We start from the raw sequence: 22,419 nt of genomic DNA, 5'->3' as shown, positions 1-22,419 counted from the left end.
AAAACTTTTGGTATGACTAAGAAAGGTATGGGCCAAAAATGATGGTGAGAAGAGTCAGGGGTGGATTATGGTGTTTTAAATGGTCTACATGTCATAGGTTGAAAATGTTGTATGGACAATTGCATTTCAAGCACACTGACTCTCCGGTGACAAAAGAATTGTTTTCTTAGCCCAGACTAAAGCAAATAAATATTACAATAGGCCTGAAATTTGAGAGTTGCTGACATTGTTTGCAACCTATATATTCAGAAACAAGACTTTTGAAAAAAGTTTATCTCGGCCGCTGGCCATGTAGTTTTGTGTTCTTGGAGGATGTCCACATAGATTTGTGTAACTGCTAGAGAGGAAAGAATGTATTACCTAGTATGTTCATACCTGTAACACCAAACAGGGTAATAAGTTGGCTTCCATTATCATTTGCTTCAATGGAATTAGTGAAAAATGATCATTGCTAAATACAATATAACGTTAAGTATATGGAACCACTACAATAATTTTCATTTTATTTCATTTTTTTATTTTTATTTATTTTTTATTTATTTTCTATTTTATTTTTTATTCTGTTTTATTTTACTTCATTTAATTTTATTCTATTTTATCCGTTCTATGCATTATCAAACTTCTCCTCTACTGCTAGAGCTACTAAAACTTCACACCGAATATATTAAACATTTTAATTCGCCCCCTCTAGCGGTTTGGGCCAAATTGCAGCTTTCCAAAAAAATCCAAGATGGCGGCGGCAGATCGGGGCGCGGCTCGGCGATTGCCGATTTCATTGTATTTTCCTTGGTCTTTTACGCGATTCAAGCAAAGAAAACAAGTTGACCACAAGAACAAAAGAGTAATACAGCACTGGGAATCTAATGGTCCGTTTTGTTGGGCGGTAATTTCTCATTTCAAGTGAATATTTACTTGCGTCACAGTGATTTATTCACCAATCAAAAGCGACATCTTGCGACTGAAGCAAATATGGAAGGTTAACGTACATAATTTATGTCATTGATTTATTGGTCCAATTACAGCAGCTATTAGCGAAATTCTAGAACATTAAATGCATACTATGATATAAAACAATGGTTTTGTGGTAAACAGCATTTCCTCTTTTTTAGCAACTTCGTTGTATCAGAATAACGACACTATCATCCGGTAGGTCGACACCACAAAGTAAAGTATACATGCAGAGTAATTGGTTTCATTGGGTTTTTTTCACGGTCGAAAACACGATCGAACGTACATATTTTGGAGCACAATACCTCGGCCGCTTCAGGCGGCCGAGATAAAAAATGTCAGCTATTTCTGTGAGCTGAAGTCTATACAGTTCTATCTGTACAAATTGTATTGGTACAAATGTACCTTGTATGTTGCAGTTAGAATCAGATTATTAACAGTTTCTGACATATCATGCATTCATCAACAGTAGGGGGTGCATTATTTATTCTGAAAGAGGAAGAGGCACAGCATGTCTTTGTTACAGGCCAAACGGGCCCCAAAAGGACAGCAGGGCTCAAAATCCCACTTGCATATGCAGGTTAGTGCAGGCAAAATTGGAGCTCTACGGGTATTTCTGATGTCTACACTGTTCCATGCATGCATCTGCTGGGTTTATACAATAATGTATGTGGATTTTTATTTGCTGCAAGAGATAATGGCAATAGTTTCTGAACCATCTTTAGGGTCATCCATACATGTACTTCCTAAACTCTGAGTGGTGCAGGTAAAATTTGTCTGGTGAAGGTTTTATGTTCAATGATGGTATGCAGAAAAAAGGATTTCAAGCCCCAGGCAGACATTGTTGCAAAAACTACAAAAGGAGAAGGAAGAAACTTCCGTGACCAAACCAAAGAGGTGTTAGTTACTTAGAGACTACATTGAGATGTAACTTGTTCCTGTTCCGTTCCGCTACTTTCTCCTTTGTAAGGCTAATCCTCTCTTGACATAGTAATTCCTCATGTAATATCGCAGTGGCCTTCAAGTCACTCAGAATGGTAAATTGCTCACTGAAGCAATGTCATGGACTTGTGGAAGAATCTAAGTCATGAAATAATGTGACCTTACAGCCCACTCTGTGCCTGATCTTTAGCCATACAAATCTGGTATGTTGTCATCGGAATTTTCCTCTTGAAAGGCACAAGAACCATGCTTTGGTATTCATGTCACTTCACGAGATGAAGCCCCACTGCCATTTTGTAAGCTATCTCATTCAAGAATTGCCCTTTCATTAATGTATTGTACATCTATGGCTCAATTACAAACACAATTTTATAATGAACCATTGATAATTGCTGATTAGAACCTAGTATGCAAATTCCGATCCATGAAACCTACAGTATTTTTTCATTAAATTTTGTTATTTATTTGGTACAAATAAAGTGACAGGTAAAAATAAAGTGATAAAGTGGGGGAGTCTTCATTGGAAACTTAATATATTCCTTATCACTAAAATTCTTTTATATTATAGTTGTAGAGACTGAATTTCATGATAGAATGGGAGAGGAGATTTTTGTTGTATGTATGTGTGTTTCACTTAATATTTAAAGCAATTTTGTGGTCCAGTTCCTGAAGTAATACATACATCGATGATATAAATTTGCCATCATTAAAAATAAAACCACTGCAAACTTTGCAGTACACGGTTATACAGATTTTCAGTACATCGGTTATTTAATTATTTTCTTTGCTAACATTTCTACATGATAGTTGAAGCTTTGTTGACATGGTCTTTGTCTTTTCAAGACATTTTGTATGTGTGAGATTGAACCAGGTGTGAAGAACAGTTTAGAATTATTTTATATCTCAGCAATTTTCTTATCAATCCGATAATAATTCCATTGCTTGTTTCCAATGCAAGCAATCCATTCATTTTTAACAACTCTTTGTTTACACAATTTTGCCAGTCTTTGTTATGCCTGCAAGCTAGGACTCATTATGTCACATAATAGGAACAAATCACTTGATTGACACTTGCCAGGGTAACCATGGCCAAGCACTGTTTAGATTAGGACCTGAGATAAGAGTGGTGACATTATTTGGGAAAACCCAAAACAAGTTCTTAAAAAATCCGGGGTGAAATCTGAGGGGGTTTTTAACACAGCTTTTAACCCATTTCTCTGGATTCATGCCACAAACATGTTCTGTGTGGGGATATAGTAGGGGTTTCTGGGAAAGTGGGGGTGGGGGGGTGGAGGTTGATCTTGCACAAAACTGACTTCACTTTGCTGTATGAAATGTACACATCTTTCTAAGTGTCTGAAGATGACATTTCAAGTCATTTGCTGATTAGGTTGGGATGATGATGCAAGAAACTGCCCTTGCTCACAGATTTGCTTTCCAATTGACTGTTAATTCTTTTTTACAGCATAAGTGTATCAAAGGCTGTCAAGTGTGTTGGATTCTATGTAACCATACTGGTCAACTTCTTCTCAAAAGGGCATTCCTAACCCTGTGAACTAAACATACCATAATTGTAACATGATACAGAATGATGCAGGTTTTAGAGTATCAATGAATGTACAGTCAACCTAGTATTCAAATGACCACCATGCCTATGTGACCACTTTTTGGTGGTCCCTTAGACAATTTTTCCATTGACATAAGTATTAAGAATCCTGTCAATAGTGACCATTTTATTGGTCCCCTGAGTTGTCTTCTTTTGCAGTTTTGACTGCATTAACAATACAGATTACATTAGAGCACATCCCATTGGTGGATGTCCATGCCTGTTTTATACTACATGTAAGCCCTGTACCATGTGTTTATTGACACTGAAGCTGAATCATGCAAGATTTCAAGGGATGTCCGATATAGCAGTTGGACAACCGTAATAACCACATTAGCCATTGCAAGGTCAACCATACAATGAATTTGGTCAATACTGTTTTGCATATTGGGGATGCATACTGCAAGGTTAATATGAGAAACAACACATTTTGTCTGCATATTGACATATCAAAGATAATTACTGTGTCATTATTGTTTGAACAGCCTACGCTGCATGTGAGATGCGGCTGATCATAAGTGCATGAGTCATATAATAATAATTATGATAAAGAAAATTTGTTTGAACAGGGTTGGTTTGGTAGATCTTTGTGTTACATGTAGTTCTACCAAAGAAAGATAAAACTTGAATGTGAAATCTGATGATACTGTGTTAAAGGAATAAAGCCTTGCCAATGTTATAATGGAGAGAAATCATGGGGGGAAAGCTACTTTTGTGGGATCATCCTATATCTGTAATATTTATAATCCCATCAAAATGCAATTTCTCAGAATCGACCAGTATAGAGGGAAGGATATACAACGTATAAAGTTGAACAATTAGTATTTACAATTACATGCTTACATGCTGCATCTTTTCAAAATTTGCTGGCCAGCTTCCCAGAATTGAACAGTACAGAGGGAAGGATAATATGCTTTACAATGTGTTAAGTTGAACAAAACATGTCTTCGAATCATTACATCTTGGTACAGAAATATTCTCTTTGAATCTTTACACCTTGGTACAGAAATATGTGCTTACATGCAGCATCTTTCCAAAATTTGCTGACCAGCATTTGCGTGCTGAAGAGATTAAATTCTTTGGCATGTTTGCCTGTGTGGAAGGTTTAGTAATAATTGTGGTCTGTACGTTACTCAGAAGTTGCTCCATTGATGATGTAGTTGGGATGTTCATCAGACGAGTCCTGACGATCTGTGGCTCCACCTCAGGCTTTCAGCCCTGCCTCTAATCAGGACGGGAAGTAAAGCTCAATTGCCCGCAGGGTTATCAATATTTGATGAGACAGAGCTCTCGGATTTTAGCAATTTGTGCGAGAGGACGGATAACATCCTTCACGGCCCACCCCGCGTAGCCATTGCTGCACAAAACGCGACAACAGTTTCGCCTGCTCCCTCGGTTCACCAACAATGTCGATCGAAATTCAATGTTTGTTTCCCCTTTGACTGCTGATTGATTCTATGCAGTTTCATCTTGAATGTGCAAACTTTGTTGCAATTTTTTCTGCTCATTTCTGAATTTCTGTGCAATTTTTCACTATTTCTGGTCATTTTTCTTTATCTGGAAGATCCAGTTTGTGCTACGTATTTTGCTGGCTTAAGCTGTGGTTTTGTACCTTTCAGGCAGATCAAGTTCCAATTTCTGCCTGAGATGAGGTCGGAGACTCACAGAAGCTAGTGCGAGTGCTGACCTGTGACCTTGATTCGGGAGCTCGGGGATGACTAATGGTACAGAGGTGATGAGCATGTTTCCTTTTCGGAAAATTGCTTTGGGACAAGCTGCGGGTCATTTGTGGCACAGTTCTGTCAGAGTGGGATAAAGGGAATGGGACTCACTTGAAATGATGCCATTGTACACCATAGAGAAAATGGGATGATAATTTCCTTGCTTGTTGTATTTGATAATAGACATTGCTTAGGTAGGTAGAAAGGAGTGTAGTAAGCATGATTTATGTATACTAGGCTGAGGCGATTATAAGTCGATACCATGTTCAATGTATTGACTCAAGCATAGCCAGAGTAAAGAATTTGAGATTGCTCTATATGTTGTTTTCTTCATGTTATGCAAATCTGTCTAATAATGACTGTTACTTTTTTGTATAACAGGATCAGGGTGTACACTACATGTATGTACTACAGGTTTGAATCTGTGTAATGTGAATTACGTGATATATTCTTATTCTCTTCAAGATGGCTGCACGGATACTTGCGTTTCTCGGATTCGTGCTGCTAAAGTTGGCCCTCGGACTTGACTTCGATGGCTCAAAAAACTCCCACGCTCGTTACGCCAACTGGAATGCCAGCAGTAAGGGAACTCTCAGCTTTGAATTTAGGACCACCCAGGACAGAGCACTGCTCATGTACATGGACGATGGTGGTAAACACGACTTTATTGAGCTGATTCTCTTAGATGGTAAATTGCGACTCAGAAATAAGATTGAGGATGACAACCCGGTCAAAATTGATCTAGATACCGGAAGCAAACTGAACGATAACCAGTGGCACTCAGTAGAAATTGTGAGAAACAATAAAATGACGACCCTTTCCGTGGATGGGAAAACAAAAACAGGAACGTCAGACGGGAAGAAGAACATCTTAGTGAGCGAGAGCGACGTGTTCTTCGGGGGTATACCCCTGGAAGTAGATCTGAACGACCTCTCCCTGCCCTCCTCCATGTTTGAACCACGTTTCACGGGCTCGATTCGAAACATTCGGTTCGGAAACGATGAGCCCAAGCTGATCTCCAGCCAGGGAACGAAGGAGGTGCGTTACATGTGCGCAGATAGCAGCCCTTGTAAGAACGGTGGGAAGTGCATAGATGGGAATTCAAAACTGTCCTGTGATTGCACAGGGACAGGGTATGAGGGAGACACCTGCAGCAAAGGTAAGTGTGTCCACTTCTGTGTTCTTTATTTGACTTTTCAAATATTTCCTGTTCCATCTATAAATTATGGCTCTTTGGGCAGAATAATACTGGGGCTTTGCCGACATGAATGCCAATGAAACTGTATCACAAAGGTGCTAGACAACCAGTAAGAAACCTGAATGGTACAGGAGACTTGGAAGATGCGTCAAACCTACGTTTACTCCCTGGATCTTGATAGAGTCTAAGCCTTGCAGCAGAAAGAAATTTACTTGTAGATTTTGCAAAAGTACCAACAGAATCAGCACTTGGCAGGCTGAAAAAAAGAAAATGCAATCATGATATACATGTAGGGCTACCCAGATAATGTCCTTGTGACAGATAAGAAAGGGAACTCATGCATAGAAACTGATATTCTTGGGGCTATTCTACAAGCAAGGGTCTTTAAAATGTCTTTCCATCCCCAACATGTTCCTATTCGTGAGCATTCCAGATAATGTCCTTAAATCTATTACGTTTTCCATTTTTCTGTTTTATTATCTTGAGTATCACATTTTCAAATTACGGCATCAAATTGAGCAACAGACTATTTCTTTGTATTTTAGGAGATAATTGCTTGGATATTTGTGAGGCAGTGTCAATTTCTTAATGTGCTTAACATTAGTAATTTGTAGTTTTGATAGTCTGCTTTACCTAGTCCCATAGCTCAGGAAATTTGAAATTGCAGTCCTTGGGCTAAGTCACAATTTCAAGGCCGTCATCAGTTTTCAGATTTTGAGCTCAAATTCCGGCTCCCCGCTGAAACCCTATCCCGTCCTCACAAGCTGCATTGGCATTCATGGTCTATCCTACATAACCATGAAATCCCTCTTTCTGTCATCATACCTTTGTGCACGATCCGACTTTAATTTATACGAGCCTCCGTGCAGAAATGACTTGGCAGTCGGACCGGGTGGGCATCGTAAGACGAATGTTCCCACCATGCCCCATTGCTCGTGATGGAACCTGAAATGAGATATGATATCTGTTAATTGAATATCTATATGAATTTTTGTTGTGCTTTCCATGAAAAGCTATAACCGCCTCTCACTGAATCAATTTTAACTATTTTGCTCTCTAGAAAGCCTCCAGGGTAATGGTTTCATTCATTTTCTTATCATGATGTTGTATACCTTGTGCATATTAAATGAAGCTGCACCAATGTGTAGTTATGACTCTTCTTTTGAGAGAAATCTTTGGTGTTAATTGCCACCCGGCAACTCTTTGTCTCTGCGCTTATTCACTGCTAAAACCACCTCTCTCTTCTCTTGTCTCCTCAGAGATCAAAGCAATTGACGTGGAAGGTATGTACCTACTTGTTTCCCCACACTTACACCCACTGGCGATCCGACACCATGTTCATTTCACATTGTGATTGTTTCCACGGGTATCTGGGTGCTGTGTGGAGACGGATGATATGGGGGAGGGGGGTGGGAAGCATTAGTCATTTTGCATTCCTGCCTCCAATAGCCACTACGTTTAGTACAATGTTAGAAAAAGAAAATGCTCCCGTTTGGTTTGCCAACTTTAAAAGTCAATACACATATTTTAATGTTTCATTTGTTTTCTTCCCCAAGCCGTCATGTTAGCTGATGGAGGTATGCAGGCCAATGTTTGCGTGTTTGATTCTGTCTTCCACTGATTAACAAAGTGACATTATTATTAGAGGCACCAGCAGCTGTAAATAATTCTTCCTTAAAAACGTGGCTGCAACGTACAGTAGGGCCTTTGCTGTTCAAGACCCTGGGACTTACAGACCTTTAACGTTACATGTTTCCGTTTCCGTTTTTCTTTCCGTGCCTTGGTTTAGTTGCACATCATGTTATTTGCAAACCATGGTAACGCTTCCATTCACCTCCACACAGATGTTTACTACTATTTAAATTCCTGGCAGTTATCCCTCCTTTTGTCTTCACCACCTCTTAGTTCTAGGTCTTAGCGCTTTCCTATTTCTTGAGCACAACCCACTGGTTATAAAAGTATTGCTAACGTATTAAAAAAAAAGAAACCATAGAGAACTTTAGTCTGAAAACTTTCAGAAAGTCTTTTGCTGCCTTTGAATTCCCAATGAGTAAGTAGATACTTAGCATTCCCCGAGCTGTCTCGGGAAAGATGAAGTATCGATTCCCAATCTGGTTTGAAATGACGAGAAAATGTCTTGGCATAGAAGAGTTACTGTCCTACATTGCGTTGCATGATTGATGCTATGCTAATGCATGAGTAATGTTCTGATGTGTGCTCTCCCCTCCCCATTTTTCCTAATGATAAAGCATACTATCAGCCCATGCCAGGTATGTAGCATGTCTAAACCTTTTGCTTCATTCTCACAATTTTGCTTTTGCTTTGGTGAGATTACACGGCTTGTGCTTTTGCTGATTTATTGAATGTGATTATATTATACTAATGTTCTATTCAGTGTTGTTTCTTGAGTCTTTCAATATTGCCAATATTTCCTGACTCCACCATGGAAAATGAATGTTGGGAATGACTTTTTTTTCACACACACTGGAGTACAAGCCCTTGCGCCTGTGTCTGACATATATTGACACTTTCCACTTGAATCTGAACACTCCTTCATTCACGCACTGTGGTCCCAAACATAATGGAACGTCCAGTGAACAAATGTTGTTGGGAAGGAAGCCCATTTACAATATTGAATACCCTATCTGGAGTGGGGAAATGGTTTTAGGACTAAATTGTTCCATAAATGCTTTCTCAGTAATATCCATCGGTATTAGATATTATAACCCTGACCAATACTGATGGTGGTATTAAGCGTTTGTAGGATCTGTCCATACTTGGTTTAAGTTGGCCTTCAAACTAAATAGCACTTGAAATACCACCAATATAACTGTCAAGGTGTCCAATATTGCAAGAGTGCATTACTAAAAATAGCAGGAAAAGTTTTTGACAGCTTTAATAAAATTCTAGGTTCACTTAGTCTAGCAGTTTAGAGGGCAAGCATTTGGCAGTTGCTGTTTTAAAACATCTAGGAATTCTTTATGTGTAAGTCATCACAAAGATTTGTGAATAATTTCAGTTGCGAACACGGCTAAAAGGTTAGTCACTATTTTCAACTTTGAACTAATTTTATTCGACATTTGCCTGCAACATGCATTAGTAGAATTAGAAGTATACAGGAATTTTCTTTTACACAACCAAAACTTTGCTCACCTTGCTAGCATTATTAGTGTAAAATTAAATCCTCAGGACTGTCAAACTTGGAGATATAACCTGGGCTTAAGCCAGTTTTGTCTGTGTCTTTGTCAGGAAGTTAAATGAAGTTGCCACGAGCTGACATGAAAAATCATGGTTAGTTCGGCTAGCCGACTGGCTTATTTCACGGCTTTTGGTTTCAAGCCCTGGGCCAGTCTTCAAACTATGGGTTTTACTGATAAGAGTGGCAGATATACAGGAACGGGATGCCTGCTCAAAATAAAACCTGTATAGAAGTCTTCAATTGAATCTTAAAAACAAGTGATAAGAATGGATAGGTGGCTGGGAGGCTTGAGGTGGTACATGTGCATGTAGATGTGTCTCGTTGACATAACTATGAGAGATTGAGGAAGACTTTGATGGCATAAAAGTTCTTTTAGTGTTTTCTTATGGTAAATTTGCATAGAGCAAAACTAACAACAACCTAGCTTAAATAGGGTCTTAGTTATGTACAACATATATGTTTGAAAGCATAATTTGCATACTTGACATGGGGTATCAGCAGGATAATATTTTCAGCACCAAGGACAGAGCCAATGTTAGAACTTATATCAGGGATATCATCAATATGATTCATCTTTAACACAGGAGCTCTTACTTATGATTAGATTAAGATTGTTTTAAGCTAGTGCCAGCTTTTTATGCAGTATACATATACATTTTGAGGTAGGCAAGCACATGTACATAGCAAAGTCAAAAGCTGTAGGCCACTTTTTCATGGCAGGACATCAGGCATTCTAAAGGCCTCTTGTACCGGCGTGAAGCAGAAAATTGAGTGGTCGCACATCTCGAGGTACACATAGTTTGTAAATCATGATGAAGTGTCTGTATAAAGTAGAGTGAGCAGGGATCAATGTAGTCTTACCTCACAGTGACGTCAGCATAAAGACCGCCGGAGGCCACGTACACCCCGCATCTCAAGGCCCCCCTCCCGACGAGGCACGTACGACAGATACATGTGTATGCTGGTGAAATCCTCCTTATTGATCCACAGAGAATGCATCCATCATCTTGGCCAGATCAATTCAATCACGGTCCACCTACTACGTTCTGGAATTTTCACATTTCGGTGACCACTCCCTTCCCACGATGTAAGAAGAAAGAAATTTTAGAAATCAATTGATTAGCTCTTAATGGGCACAAGGGGCTGTGATTATTAAGAAGAGTGACCCATTTTCAATTGCAGGCATACAGGATTATCAGTTAAAAGATTGCAATGAGTTTAATTGCTTTTGAAACTGAATAAAGGAAGCAGCGAAAACAGATGACACAACGTTTGCGGGCAGTCTAATTCTGGGAAATTGAAATTTTTTACAAGTATACTGGCCAGATGAGTTAATGCTTTTTAAGTATGATGTAAGGCATGGTAACAAATGTACAGGAGTAGATAAGAAGTCTCAAGGATCATGGCCAATTCAAAAGATTCTTTCACAAATTCTTCAGAATTCTGAAAAATTACCTATAATTCTGCCAGAATCCTGGAGGCAGAACTCAGACAGAATTCAAGGAGAGGACATGACAAAAACACTGAACATTCAAGACAGCAGGTCTCTGTCTGGGTGGTACAGTGTAATGTATTATGTCTTGAGTTTACAATATTATCCTCGTAAAATGTTTAATGGTATTTTTTTGTTGGCAATAAATCTGAAGTTGTAAAATGAAGCAAATAACCAATCTAAGTGATCAAATTTCTACAATCTTCCTTTTTTGTAATTCAGTCCTGGTAGGAGTTTTACTCATTGTTGAGACTAAAATTTAGCACTAAATTGTGAATAGATAACTGGATTTTGGCAGTCAGTGACAATAAAATAATAGGTTTTAGTAGTTGCGTCCACAGAATTCAGTCTGTTGCAAAATATCATTAACTGGACCATAAAATTCCTTTCTAGGAAGCATTATTTTGCTACTACTTGATATTGTAGACAGGGATCATAGCAGCTTGCTGTTTATCATACCAGAAAGATGTCCATTATATATGGTATAAGTTTCACTTGCTAATACCTCCAAAATGATTTTAGGCCATAGAATGGGGGAGGAAGAAGGGGGAAGCCAATACATACTTACCTAGTTCTTACAAGTTGTACATGACTCTTTTATTGTAAATCATCTATAGTGCAGGCATTAAAAACATTACGGTGATATGGGATATCTCTATATGGTTTCAGGTGTTGTAGTCATCAAGTTAGCTTGCGATTGACGACATGAGCCCGAGGCAATGATATTTCATCTCATATCAAAGATCGATTTAGAAAATGATATCTAGATCCCAAGGCTTTTGACGATAATGGAAAAGCGATCACGATGGCTGTGCTTGAAACATTCAAAAATTAAACCGAAAGGGTTGCATAAGTCTTGTCACATTGCCGATTTTCAGGTATCAATGACAGTTACGTTATTTTTGATGGGGAGCAAGGCTGTGTAGGTACCAAAGTATTCAGTTCTGTATATGATTTCACATTCAATGTAAGATTTAGAAATGTACCTTTTGATGTTTGTCAATTCTATCAAACTAATTCAATCCATTTTCACTTCTCGACAGATGCTCCCCTAGACTACCAAGGTAACAACAAGACATCCGAAAAATTTCTGTTGCTGTTTTTTCATTGATTTCAAGTTGTAGTTTCAGCTGATTTACATTCTTCAAATTTTACACTAAATGTCTGTTCTGCATTTCTTTACTCTTGAAATCTGCCTTTTTTTCCAAACAGAAAGTATCCAACTGTGACTGAAATTTATTGGTATTGATATTACAGAAGGAAGATTGAGAATTTTTTTGCATAACTTTACTAACTCCCTCTTTTTTTACTCTTAACAGATGACTCCGTAGACAATTATAGATATCAAGGTAATAATAATGGACAATACAAGTTGTTCTTTGGTTCTTCTTTACATAGTTCTAATTGCATATTTACAAAGGCCAGCAGAATCGAATTTCTTCTTGTAGACATTGATACCACTAGAATATTTGATTAACATGCTATAGGAGAAAGGACCCCATGTTAAATGTTATATTTTTGCTGTTGCCCTTGTCAGTATGATATTATAACACTGCTACAAATTTAGGGAAAATTAGTTGTTTTGCATACTTCTTTAAACTTCAATCAACATTGCACAAAGATACTATCATGATACAAATGGCAAAGAGAACTTCCTTTTTTAGTTTTTCCTTCATTCTTTCTTGTTTTTTCCCGCTATCGACTGAATGGTTCATGTACATGTCTTATGCATTTGCTCACTATTAATAGACTGAACACACCTCAGGGACTAAGGATCAATAGATGTTGAAATCATTATTTCAGGAGAAGATTGCCCACCTAGGGTGACGTGTCCTTACGGGTGTTATTTTTCTCATCTGCTCTTCTCTTGAAGTTTGTCTTTTGTGACCAACAAGGGATGTTAAAACAGTCTCTTTGCTTCAGGCTTTTCACAGTTTCAGTTGCAGAATGGGGTAACTTTTTGAAAACCATCTTAAAGCTAGTTTACAACAGACCTGCAACAACTGCTAGAGACAGATGTGATGTGATTTGGGTTTGTTAACAGACTGGTAGTATTTCTCGTACTGACCAAAGAGCTTTAAAATTTGATTTAGGTAGCTTCACACACATACCAAATCAGATGCAGAATCATACAATGATGTAGATATGCGTCAACCACCAGATATATCGAGTCCTTGGTATCTGATACGGACAAGGCCACTGTTCTCTATAGCTTCCCTTTGACTATGTGGTTCCTGGTTTCAGCACTAAGGACAGTGCCAGTAGTTGACAACAGCAATCATTTGGTATCTATTTTAATGGAAAAATTCCAAGCCTGTTGTTTTGACTATTGTCAGTTTATTAGTAAGTACTCCTATTATCACCATTTCAGCACCAAGGACAGTGTTGATAATTTTTACCCGCAATACAAAATTCAAAACAGCAGTCATTTGGGGTTTTAAAATTAGGCAAAATATACCAAACCTGTCCTTCCTTTGCATGTGATGTGCTAGTAGAAGACCTTACTGCGGACACAAACAACAGGCACAGTTTTGTGCTGCAGAGGCCACCTTTGATGGTCATAGAATCAGACATGTCCATTGAAGAGCAGTAGCCTTTCCTGTAGGCAGTATTTTGAATACCAGGAATGAAAGATATTCACAGTATCTTACATTATCATGTATATCTGGCCCTTCCTGTTGCTTTTGGCATGAAACTGACATGCTGATCCTCTCGGATGTGTCAGTTTGAAGATACTGTATTAATTTTTCAATAAATTCATCCCGGCCAATGCAAAGGTGACACATCTCACTTGTAAGTGATAGCCTTTCAGACTAAATAATTCAATAATCACTGCGTAATAAATAATTCATCCAATAATAAAGCTGTTGAATGCTATTCCTATCAGCGGAAATTTCAATCTCTTACGGCTTTCTTCAGTCAATACAAACTGATTTTCCTCCACGAGTTGCATTATCATTTGTGACAAGGTCGTCTGATGAGTATCCTGCATGATCTTTTTGAGTGTCCTACCCTCTAATAAGCAAATTTGGTCTTCAATTTACTTTACAAGTAAAACTGACACATCTTAGATTGTTCATCATTGATGTTTCAAGCTGTTTTAAGGATAACTAAAAATGAATATAAAAAGAAAATATTTCATTTCAATAATGAATTTTTTTTTCATTTTGCAAGAATAATATGCTATAATCCAAGCTTGCAGTTTGAATACATCTTCTGTGTTGATTCATTCTAGATTTATGTTGTTAGTTAGAAGGTAGCGTGAATAAACTTTTAAAAAATTTGAGGGAAAAAAAAGACAAAGAATGGAGTATTTGAAGAACAAACATAGCATTTTAGACTAGATGTAGTGTTTTATTTGTGGAGCTAAATCTTAGAGGTGTTGCTTTTGACTACGTCAACATCAGACCCCTGAGACGTGTTATTCATCAGGTTTGGAAGATCCGCCAGGTTTTTGCGTAACAGATCGTGACTTTTCAAACAGGAGAAGGACATAGAAGCAGGGTTTGCCTCGCCCTGCATGACCTTTGTGATAGCCATAAAGGTGCATTTTATTCTCCGACTGTTCATTACGCAGCTTTTATGCAATAGAGTGTGCTGACCTTTGCAGGGGTTAATGCTGTTACATTGTACATAGCCCTCACCTAGGTCAGTGACCTCAAGCCTAGGTTTACTGGCAGTACACCCATTACAGATCTTGACTCAAAATACTTTTTGCCTGCATACCTGCACTGGTACACTGGTGCAGGTAACATTGAAAATTATCTGCACCAGAACAATTTTACCTGCACCACTCAGAATTTAGAAAGTATGGATCACATTAGCACTGTTCAAAACCATTCTTTTGTACATGTACTTCATAGGTAGTAACAAGCAATTCAGAAATTAATAGTTCAAACAAATTAAGTACATGGACGAGTGCAGGTTAGGTGCTTGTAGACATCAGAAATACCCGCACAGCCCCAATTTTGCCTGCACTAACCTACACATGTGGGTGGTATTTCTAGCCCTCGCAAGTCTGGGCTTACTATCAGTACAGTCACCTAGCCCTAGTTGCATGGCACATTTTGCACACTGAAAATGATGTAGCAAACTATGATGTAGAATCCAGATCTGGATGCAGATTATGGCAAGTGTTGAGTCCAGTGAGCAACCTCATTGAAGAGAATTTCATGTCATAGTGGGCTTGAAGCAAAATTCAACTCATATATAGACACTTGATAGTATTAGCTATTGAAGAATAGTGGGTGTCAAGAAGTTAACGTTCAATAGAATATTGTACTTTCCAGTACAATGTTGTACTTTCTAGTACAATAATTTCCAGTAGCTCCAGTTGTTTTAGTGAGAATTATTTTCAACTTCATATATTTCTTGTGAAACTGATAATGACAACCTTCATAATTTTCATTTTTGAATACATAATTGACTAATATTGGGGTCAGGTCAGGCCCAAATTATAACTACAGTATCTTACACTTAAATGTGTTACAAAAGCAGCCTGGGGTATAAAAAAAGTTGTTATCTATTCTTACCTTTGTTTTCTACGTGTTTTTTTTTTGTCACACATTCAAGATTGTAAACATAGAAAAGCAAGACTTATCAAGGATTAGAATTCCTTTTTGCACGTTTTTGTAGGCTTTGTAGGATTCACCATTGATTGGTTAGGCAGGTATAAGTAGATTATTACGTAGATAATTTCTGGAGTGAATGATAAGTCTGCAGATGAATGGATGAGTGTATTGCTGCAGTGATAAATGTGATTATAATAACACAATTAACTTAGTTCTTACATTTTTTCTAGACTTTTCTGTTTCTATGTGTTTGTACATGTACTGTGTGTTACTCTGTAGAGTTCACTTGGTATTAGCCCTATGTAAGCATCATTCAAATACAAATTACCTTAGGCGTTCTTAGATACCATTAACACATGTCCAGATTATAAATGACCATATTGCAATATATATTATTGCTCTCACCTGATCTGTGATAATCTGTTAGTGGGGAAGGTATTGTTGGATGTTCAATTGTCACAAACAGCTAACTGTTAGAGCTACAAGGTACATTGAACAAATAACCCAAGCACTTTTTGCCCTCCCAGATTTTTGTGCATGCTTGTCAAGATGTTTTTGACTGTGAAAGCCGATTGACGCCAATGTCTGCATGCTATCTGTATGCCCTGTGTGAATTCATTAACGACTCGTCAAGATGTCTTAATCCATTTGTCACAGGTATCACAGCATGTTAAGGTCAATCCTGTAAGTGTTTTCATTAAGTGTGTAGAACAGAAAAAATAAAAAAGACCTTGAAGAACACCTCTGAATAAGATCAGATGTTGTCATGCCCTTTTTCTTTCTTTTCCCAGCCATGTCCCAGAAGAAGAAATGTGAGTCCTCCATTTTCTTGTCTCTCTCTATAACACCAGACCTGCCCTTTCCACTGGTTTGACTGTGTGGAAGTGGGAGGTGCAGAGATGTGGGTGTGTCTGAGTGGTAACATCACAGCTACTACTTGCCATGTCCTGGGCATCATGTTGGCAGAACGTACTACGTCTGTGCAAAACCCGTAATATAGTGTGCATAGCAGAACGTCTTGTTTAAAGTCTTTTGATGAATATTTTTAACAATACACACGACAAAATGTTAGACATCCCGTCTATTATTTTCAAATGTTGTGTTGGAAAAGATGTTGTCTGCAATGGACAAAATTCAGATGCAACACTGACCAAACATCCAAAGAAAATCGTGGGTTTTGCACAGGCGTAGAATGTTTTGTCAGCGTGTTGTCCTAGGCTGACTGAAATTTACTGCAAAGAAATTACGCTTGTTATGCTGACGTATTTATAGTGCTCAAATTGTGAAGAAATGCTACCGGCTTAATTAATTCTATCAGAATTTATTAGACTACATGTGTGTACACTGTAAACAAATTAAATTACACTTAACAAGGATTTGAATTAGTTTCTGGCAAATTGTGATCTCTAGAAATCAAATGAATTAGAAACGTAAATGTAACTGTAAGAATTTGACAAGACCAGTATCCTACTGCTATTTCATTTTTGGAAAATTGTGGACTTCGATCAGAAAACTAAAGAGTATCCTGCTGAATTGAAATTTGGCCAGTTTATGACTTCATTTTGTAATATTCAGCCACCTATCTTACATATGGTCACACTCATCATCAGACTACTACCATATTAATGAGATATCTGGATGTGACCTTGAAAAATGTCATTGCCAGTTTAATCACTCCTTGGCCACACCCACATGGCACTAGACAGCTGAGTGGGTGTGGCTAATTAGAATCAATCAAGTTATACTGTACACATTGCGATTCTAATATGGGAAAATTTGAAATCAGTATGTGTCATAGGTTTTCAACAAAATGTTGCAAAAAGAGCACTGTTAGTGTCAAAACATGTAGGTTTCAATATTTGGATATGGTTTGGTCCAATTCATCAGTGCATCTGTCAAGCATTTTTATTAGTGTTATTTCTTAGAACCATTCTGTTGAGCCTTTGATAAAAAATAACAAAAAAATGGAAACTACAAAGTAAAATAAAATTAGAAATTAGTCATCTTTAGTTAATCTCAGGCTTGAACTTGAACATGGCTAGAAACAAGGGCAAAAACAGATGAGCAAAATATGTTAAGCACCTCCAAGGCATTGCCACTTCTAAGACTGTTACTACTCATGTCAGTGAAATCAAATTTCTAGAAGTTGTGTAACCACCAAGAAGAACAACAGCCATAAAAAGGTGACGGTGTGAAAGAAATTTCAATTGATTCCTCCTAGAATCAGGTTTGAATGGCTTGTGTTGACTTGTAATATTCATTAGCCATTAAAACTGCTGGGAAAATTGGTATATTACCATTGGGAGGGAGTAACGACTGGTAACTGACAATTCTAGGGTGATCCACGGGCAATTTGGCTTATCTTGTCTGAACAAAATCACTCCCTCTGGCATTACCAATTAAAGCATTTACCAAATATAACAGCTTTCTAACCTTGATCTTTCATCAGGGTAAGGCATAGCATAAGCTAACAAGCTCCAATGATTTTATGCAGTAAGCAGAAAAGGAAATGAAAGAAAATCAGGTACATATGTCAATTTATAAAGAATGACAAAGGGTAGACCAAAATTACTGGCAGATCAGATCATTTTCATCTTCTAACAGTATAAAGAAAACATATAAAAGTACCTCTAGATACAAGACTTGTTCCCGATGCACTTGCACATTTACAAATTCTTTCTTGCCATTGCAACCTGCAACTTACAATACAAGTATTAATTTTGGAGACTGTTAATCTAAAAAAAAGATGAAAAAAAAGGATTTTGTGAATTGCCATGTTCAGTCTCCAACAAACAGTGCTATCATGGGCTCCAATACCTGGACGAACCTTTGGGGAAATATTCTGTAATTCCATCAGCCATACTCTCATTTAAATGTGGTGCCAGGCAGGAAGACTGGACCTGAGGTAGAGCTGTGATGTGCCTGGCATGAATGATGATGAGTGACAGTGTGGATTGTGATCAGAACCACTCTGTTGTACATCATAATGTGATCAATTTTTTTGGCAATGATAAAAAGTATGAAGTGTGTGCAGAATATGCTAAACAGTGTGATTTCTTCTTGTCTTTTTGGATTTTTTTTTGCATGCACAATTCCATTCATAATTTGCAATCATCTTTTTGTGTATGTGGAACAACATTTTGTACAATCCTTCAGCATTGTTTCAGGGTTATTTCAAGTTAAGCAAAGTTCTCTGATGAAGCCATTAATGTTTAGTAGAATCATAGAAAATACTGTTTTCTACTGGTGTGATTCTAACGCAAGATTATTAAACTTAAGGATGAGAAGTTAAAGATGGGGAGATGACGGGAAGTCTATTCATTTCAGAGACTTGGTATCTGGTATTATGTATGACTGATAATGTACTGTAAATTGTGAAAATTTCTGGTAGTTTTAAAACCTTTGCAGTGGTTTTTATTTCATGGTTGGAGCTAACAGGAGGTTTTCATGGTGCTGAAACAAGTCTATAATACATCAGTCATACAAAAAAAGAAATATTCTGGGTGTCTTTGAGCGCACCATGAAAATAAAACTATCGCAAAAGTTCCATGATTTACAGAATAATGTTTTGCCCTGAAACCCTCCAAATCCTAATCATGTCTACAACCATACATTATCCCTTCAAAAGGTGACCCCATTGTAGCTGGACTAGTAATTCTTTATCATACGGTTTGGCTGATTGTGTGCCTGATGATGTTTGGAAGTTCTTAAAGGGTTTGTATGGAGATTCTGTAAGGTGCTTGACAGATACACAGTTATAAGGGACATAGGCCTTATCCGTCTCTCTCACCTGTTCTGCTTTGTAATGTCAAGAACTTGAATTTCAAAAATCGGACCAGTTGACAATTTTTTAGGACTTCCTGCACAAACAATGTTGTGAAATACAGCTTGTATACAGTAAAGTTATAGATTTCTTTGCAGTCCTGAGAAGTAGCAAAATACTCTGCATCTATATGCTAACAGGAGGCTTATCAGTCAGGCCACAGGCCTTCATTTTTAAAACCTAGTGTAAACGATCTTTTATCAGATAATGGCTTAGCCTCGCGATTAGGCTGCAGAAAGCAGTTTCTATGAATGGCGTCCACATTAAGATAGACGATAGGATCTCCTGAGGACAACATGTTACGTATATTGTTTACGCTGCATGCATATTCATGAGCAGTAATTAGCTTTTAGATTACTGCCGCACACAGTTTTTTAGCAGTAACTATAAGTGATGAAACTTCTGAACAATAGTGTTTGTGTCGCTTATCCTAACCACAGTAATTGAGAGCCACTTCCAATTTTGTGTTTAATGTCACCAGTCCTGAAGCATATAGTATGGGTTCCTTCGATATTGAACTTGACAGGCTGAGTGTTCTTCATATAATCACATAGCAGCAATGTCAAGACTTAAAAGGTTACAAGTTCATTGGTGATGACAAGATTTCAGAATTATCCCTACTATAGTTAACATTGTTGTTACTCCGAGCTACATTTTGACTGACAGGCAAATGCAGGAAATCCCATCCCAGAGTGACATGGCAAAAGTGCAGAGAAATTCTTTGCAGGACTTAAAGCTAAACAGAAGTGTTGATGCATACACATGCATGTCTTAACCTACAAAAAGTGCTGAAAATGGGACAGTCCGTAGGGATGTGCAGCTAACTGCCTTTTAAAAGCTACATGTGTCATGTATTTTGGGATGTTCCATTTTGTATTTTGGGGAATCTAGAGGCAGAAATATTTTAGAACCCTCCTTCCCCTTAGCATTACTAATAACAGATTAGATTGTTCTTTAAAATGGAATATTCTACACCTTGTAACAATAGAATTGCCGTAACAATCTTTTTAGCTTAGTATATATAATACATGAGTGTAAAACATCATTAAAATGAATACTGTGTAGCACAAAATACCCAGTGTTTTGGGAACGGTTTTCTTGTCAGCTTGCCAAGGCAGTGCAGAAATGGATGTCGTGTAATGGGAGCCGCTTGGCTCTGCTCCACTAATTGTGTTAGATGCAGCGCGCTCCTGTACATCAGGCAAATCGCTTACGCACAGCTTCACAGCACGCTCCAGTACACGTCCCTGTGCCACTTTCCTGGCCCGGACCAAAAGTTCCTCAGGAAAGGAGCAATGACTTTTGAAAAGAAATTTTTTGCAGCTCCCCTTAATTATAGCGTAACAATCTAGAATCCTTCGGTGTTACTAAGGGTCAGAGCAGGCGGTAGGAATACATTAAAGTAGGCAGCAGGTGCATTGTAAACAGCTAGAAGCCCTAATCATTCTCGAAAAAGGAAGCAGCATTATGTTACAGATTTACCTCCTGTTACCTGCCATTTCTTGTTTACAGCACCACAGAACATCTCTGAAAAATTAGACACAGTGCCGTATTTCAGGTTTTGAGGTGTACTTATCAGTCCTTGCAGCAATATTGAGTCCAAACCCTACTGAAGTCAATAAATCAGTGTTATTACGTGTCCTTGATGTGTAATCTCCTCATCTTTCTTGTAGATGATATATCGCGTATTTTATATACAGTTGTCCCAAATTGATTAATGCGTTCCGAAGACCATCACAGAAACAGATTTTCAGAAGTAACATGGCTCTCTGCAAACTAATAACTAGACCTGAGTGTTGTTTAGGGCCAATTTTACAACATATTTTTCTGTGATTGGGTACCTTCTCCAAAAATAGTAAATGAACGATACTGAAGGCATACACTAAAATTTTTTACGCTAGCTTTTATATTGGCAAGAAGGAAGGGGTTTTCCTGTTTCCAATTAGCATTTTTCATAGTTTGAAAATAACTGTAATTCATTAATTAGGTTTTAAGATATCGAATGCCTGCTGTACAGTAACTTGTGACATCCCTGGAACCTGTGCACACCCACATACTGGTCAGTCAAAGAATAAAAATTGGTGAATTAACTTATAGCATCTAAACAGAAGTGAATGAGTAATTTTATATCTGCTCAGATAGTTGCTGTCCAAAAAAAATTAAACAAGTCCTGTAATTATAATAATATAGAATTATATAAGATGATTTTTAGATATTGTTTTGCGTTCCTTACATCAAAAACGTACAAATATTCAAAGCAGCATTGCTATAGATATTGAAACATATTACCTCCCATAACCAATTTTACTGAAGAAGCCCTGGGTATTAAACCTACAGTATTCCCATTATCTTGTCACTCTTCACACGTCAAGCTTATCTCAGATGTCAACTGCACACCCGCACACGTACTTGCTGGTGCGAAGACTGTGAATAATCCTCCGGAGTAATTTCGCCTCAACCTATAAATTACCGGGAAATAAATGTGCCCAGATAGAGAGCTTGTAGCCGTGAGAGTGACGTGTGTTCTGTCAATGTCTCATACCATAAAATCATTCTTAGATTACTTTCTTTGATGTTGTGTGCAGGGATTTTGTCACATCTTTAAGAGCTGGATGACTTACTTTGGTACTTAGACTTAGGTACTCTCATGACGCATAAGGCAAGTCAAAGTGGCCCAGTCAGAAGCCAGTCAGACACTGTGACAGTGTATATAATTAGACTACTTCTTTTTGTGTATTCATAGTCAGTGTACAAGATGCTAGACTCTGTAACACAAATTGTAAATTACTCTATATTCACGGTAGAAAATTTTGCGTTTGCGACGGGTGCATAAGAAAGAAAGTCGACAAATTATTGGCAGTACTAATAATGAATTTGTGGCATAGAAGTGACCACAAAAACTGTGAATATAAAAGTACC

General features: G+C 37.8%; 1 protein-coding gene across 1 annotated transcript in view; it reads left to right on the top strand.

The window, feature by feature from the left end:
* LOC109482715 (neurexin-3-like) overlaps positions 1–22,419 on the top strand; it is a 93,491-nt gene that overhangs the window by 3,867 nt on the left and 67,205 nt on the right. Inside the window, exons 2-9 of the mRNA XM_019785534.1 lie at positions 5,116–5,228; positions 5,683–6,376; positions 7,675–7,698; positions 7,972–7,992; positions 8,665–8,685; positions 12,150–12,170; positions 12,426–12,455; positions 16,469–16,489. Of these exons, the coding sequence (XP_019641093.1) occupies positions 5,211–5,228; positions 5,683–6,376; positions 7,675–7,698; positions 7,972–7,992; positions 8,665–8,685; positions 12,150–12,170; positions 12,426–12,455; positions 16,469–16,489 (850 nt within the window). The 5' untranslated portion in view covers positions 5,116–5,210. The remainder of the gene's footprint in view (positions 1–5,115; positions 5,229–5,682; positions 6,377–7,674; positions 7,699–7,971; positions 7,993–8,664; positions 8,686–12,149; positions 12,171–12,425; positions 12,456–16,468; positions 16,490–22,419) is intronic.

The sequence above is a fragment of the Branchiostoma belcheri genome, unplaced genomic scaffold, assembly GCF_001625305.1.
Source record: "Branchiostoma belcheri isolate BF01 breed outbred unplaced genomic scaffold, Haploidv18h27 scaffold60, whole genome shotgun sequence".
Taxonomy (NCBI): domain Eukaryota; kingdom Metazoa; phylum Chordata; class Leptocardii; order Amphioxiformes; family Branchiostomatidae; genus Branchiostoma; species Branchiostoma belcheri.
The sequence above is the reverse complement of the archived record's forward strand: the minus strand, read 5'-3'. Positions and strand labels throughout refer to the sequence as shown.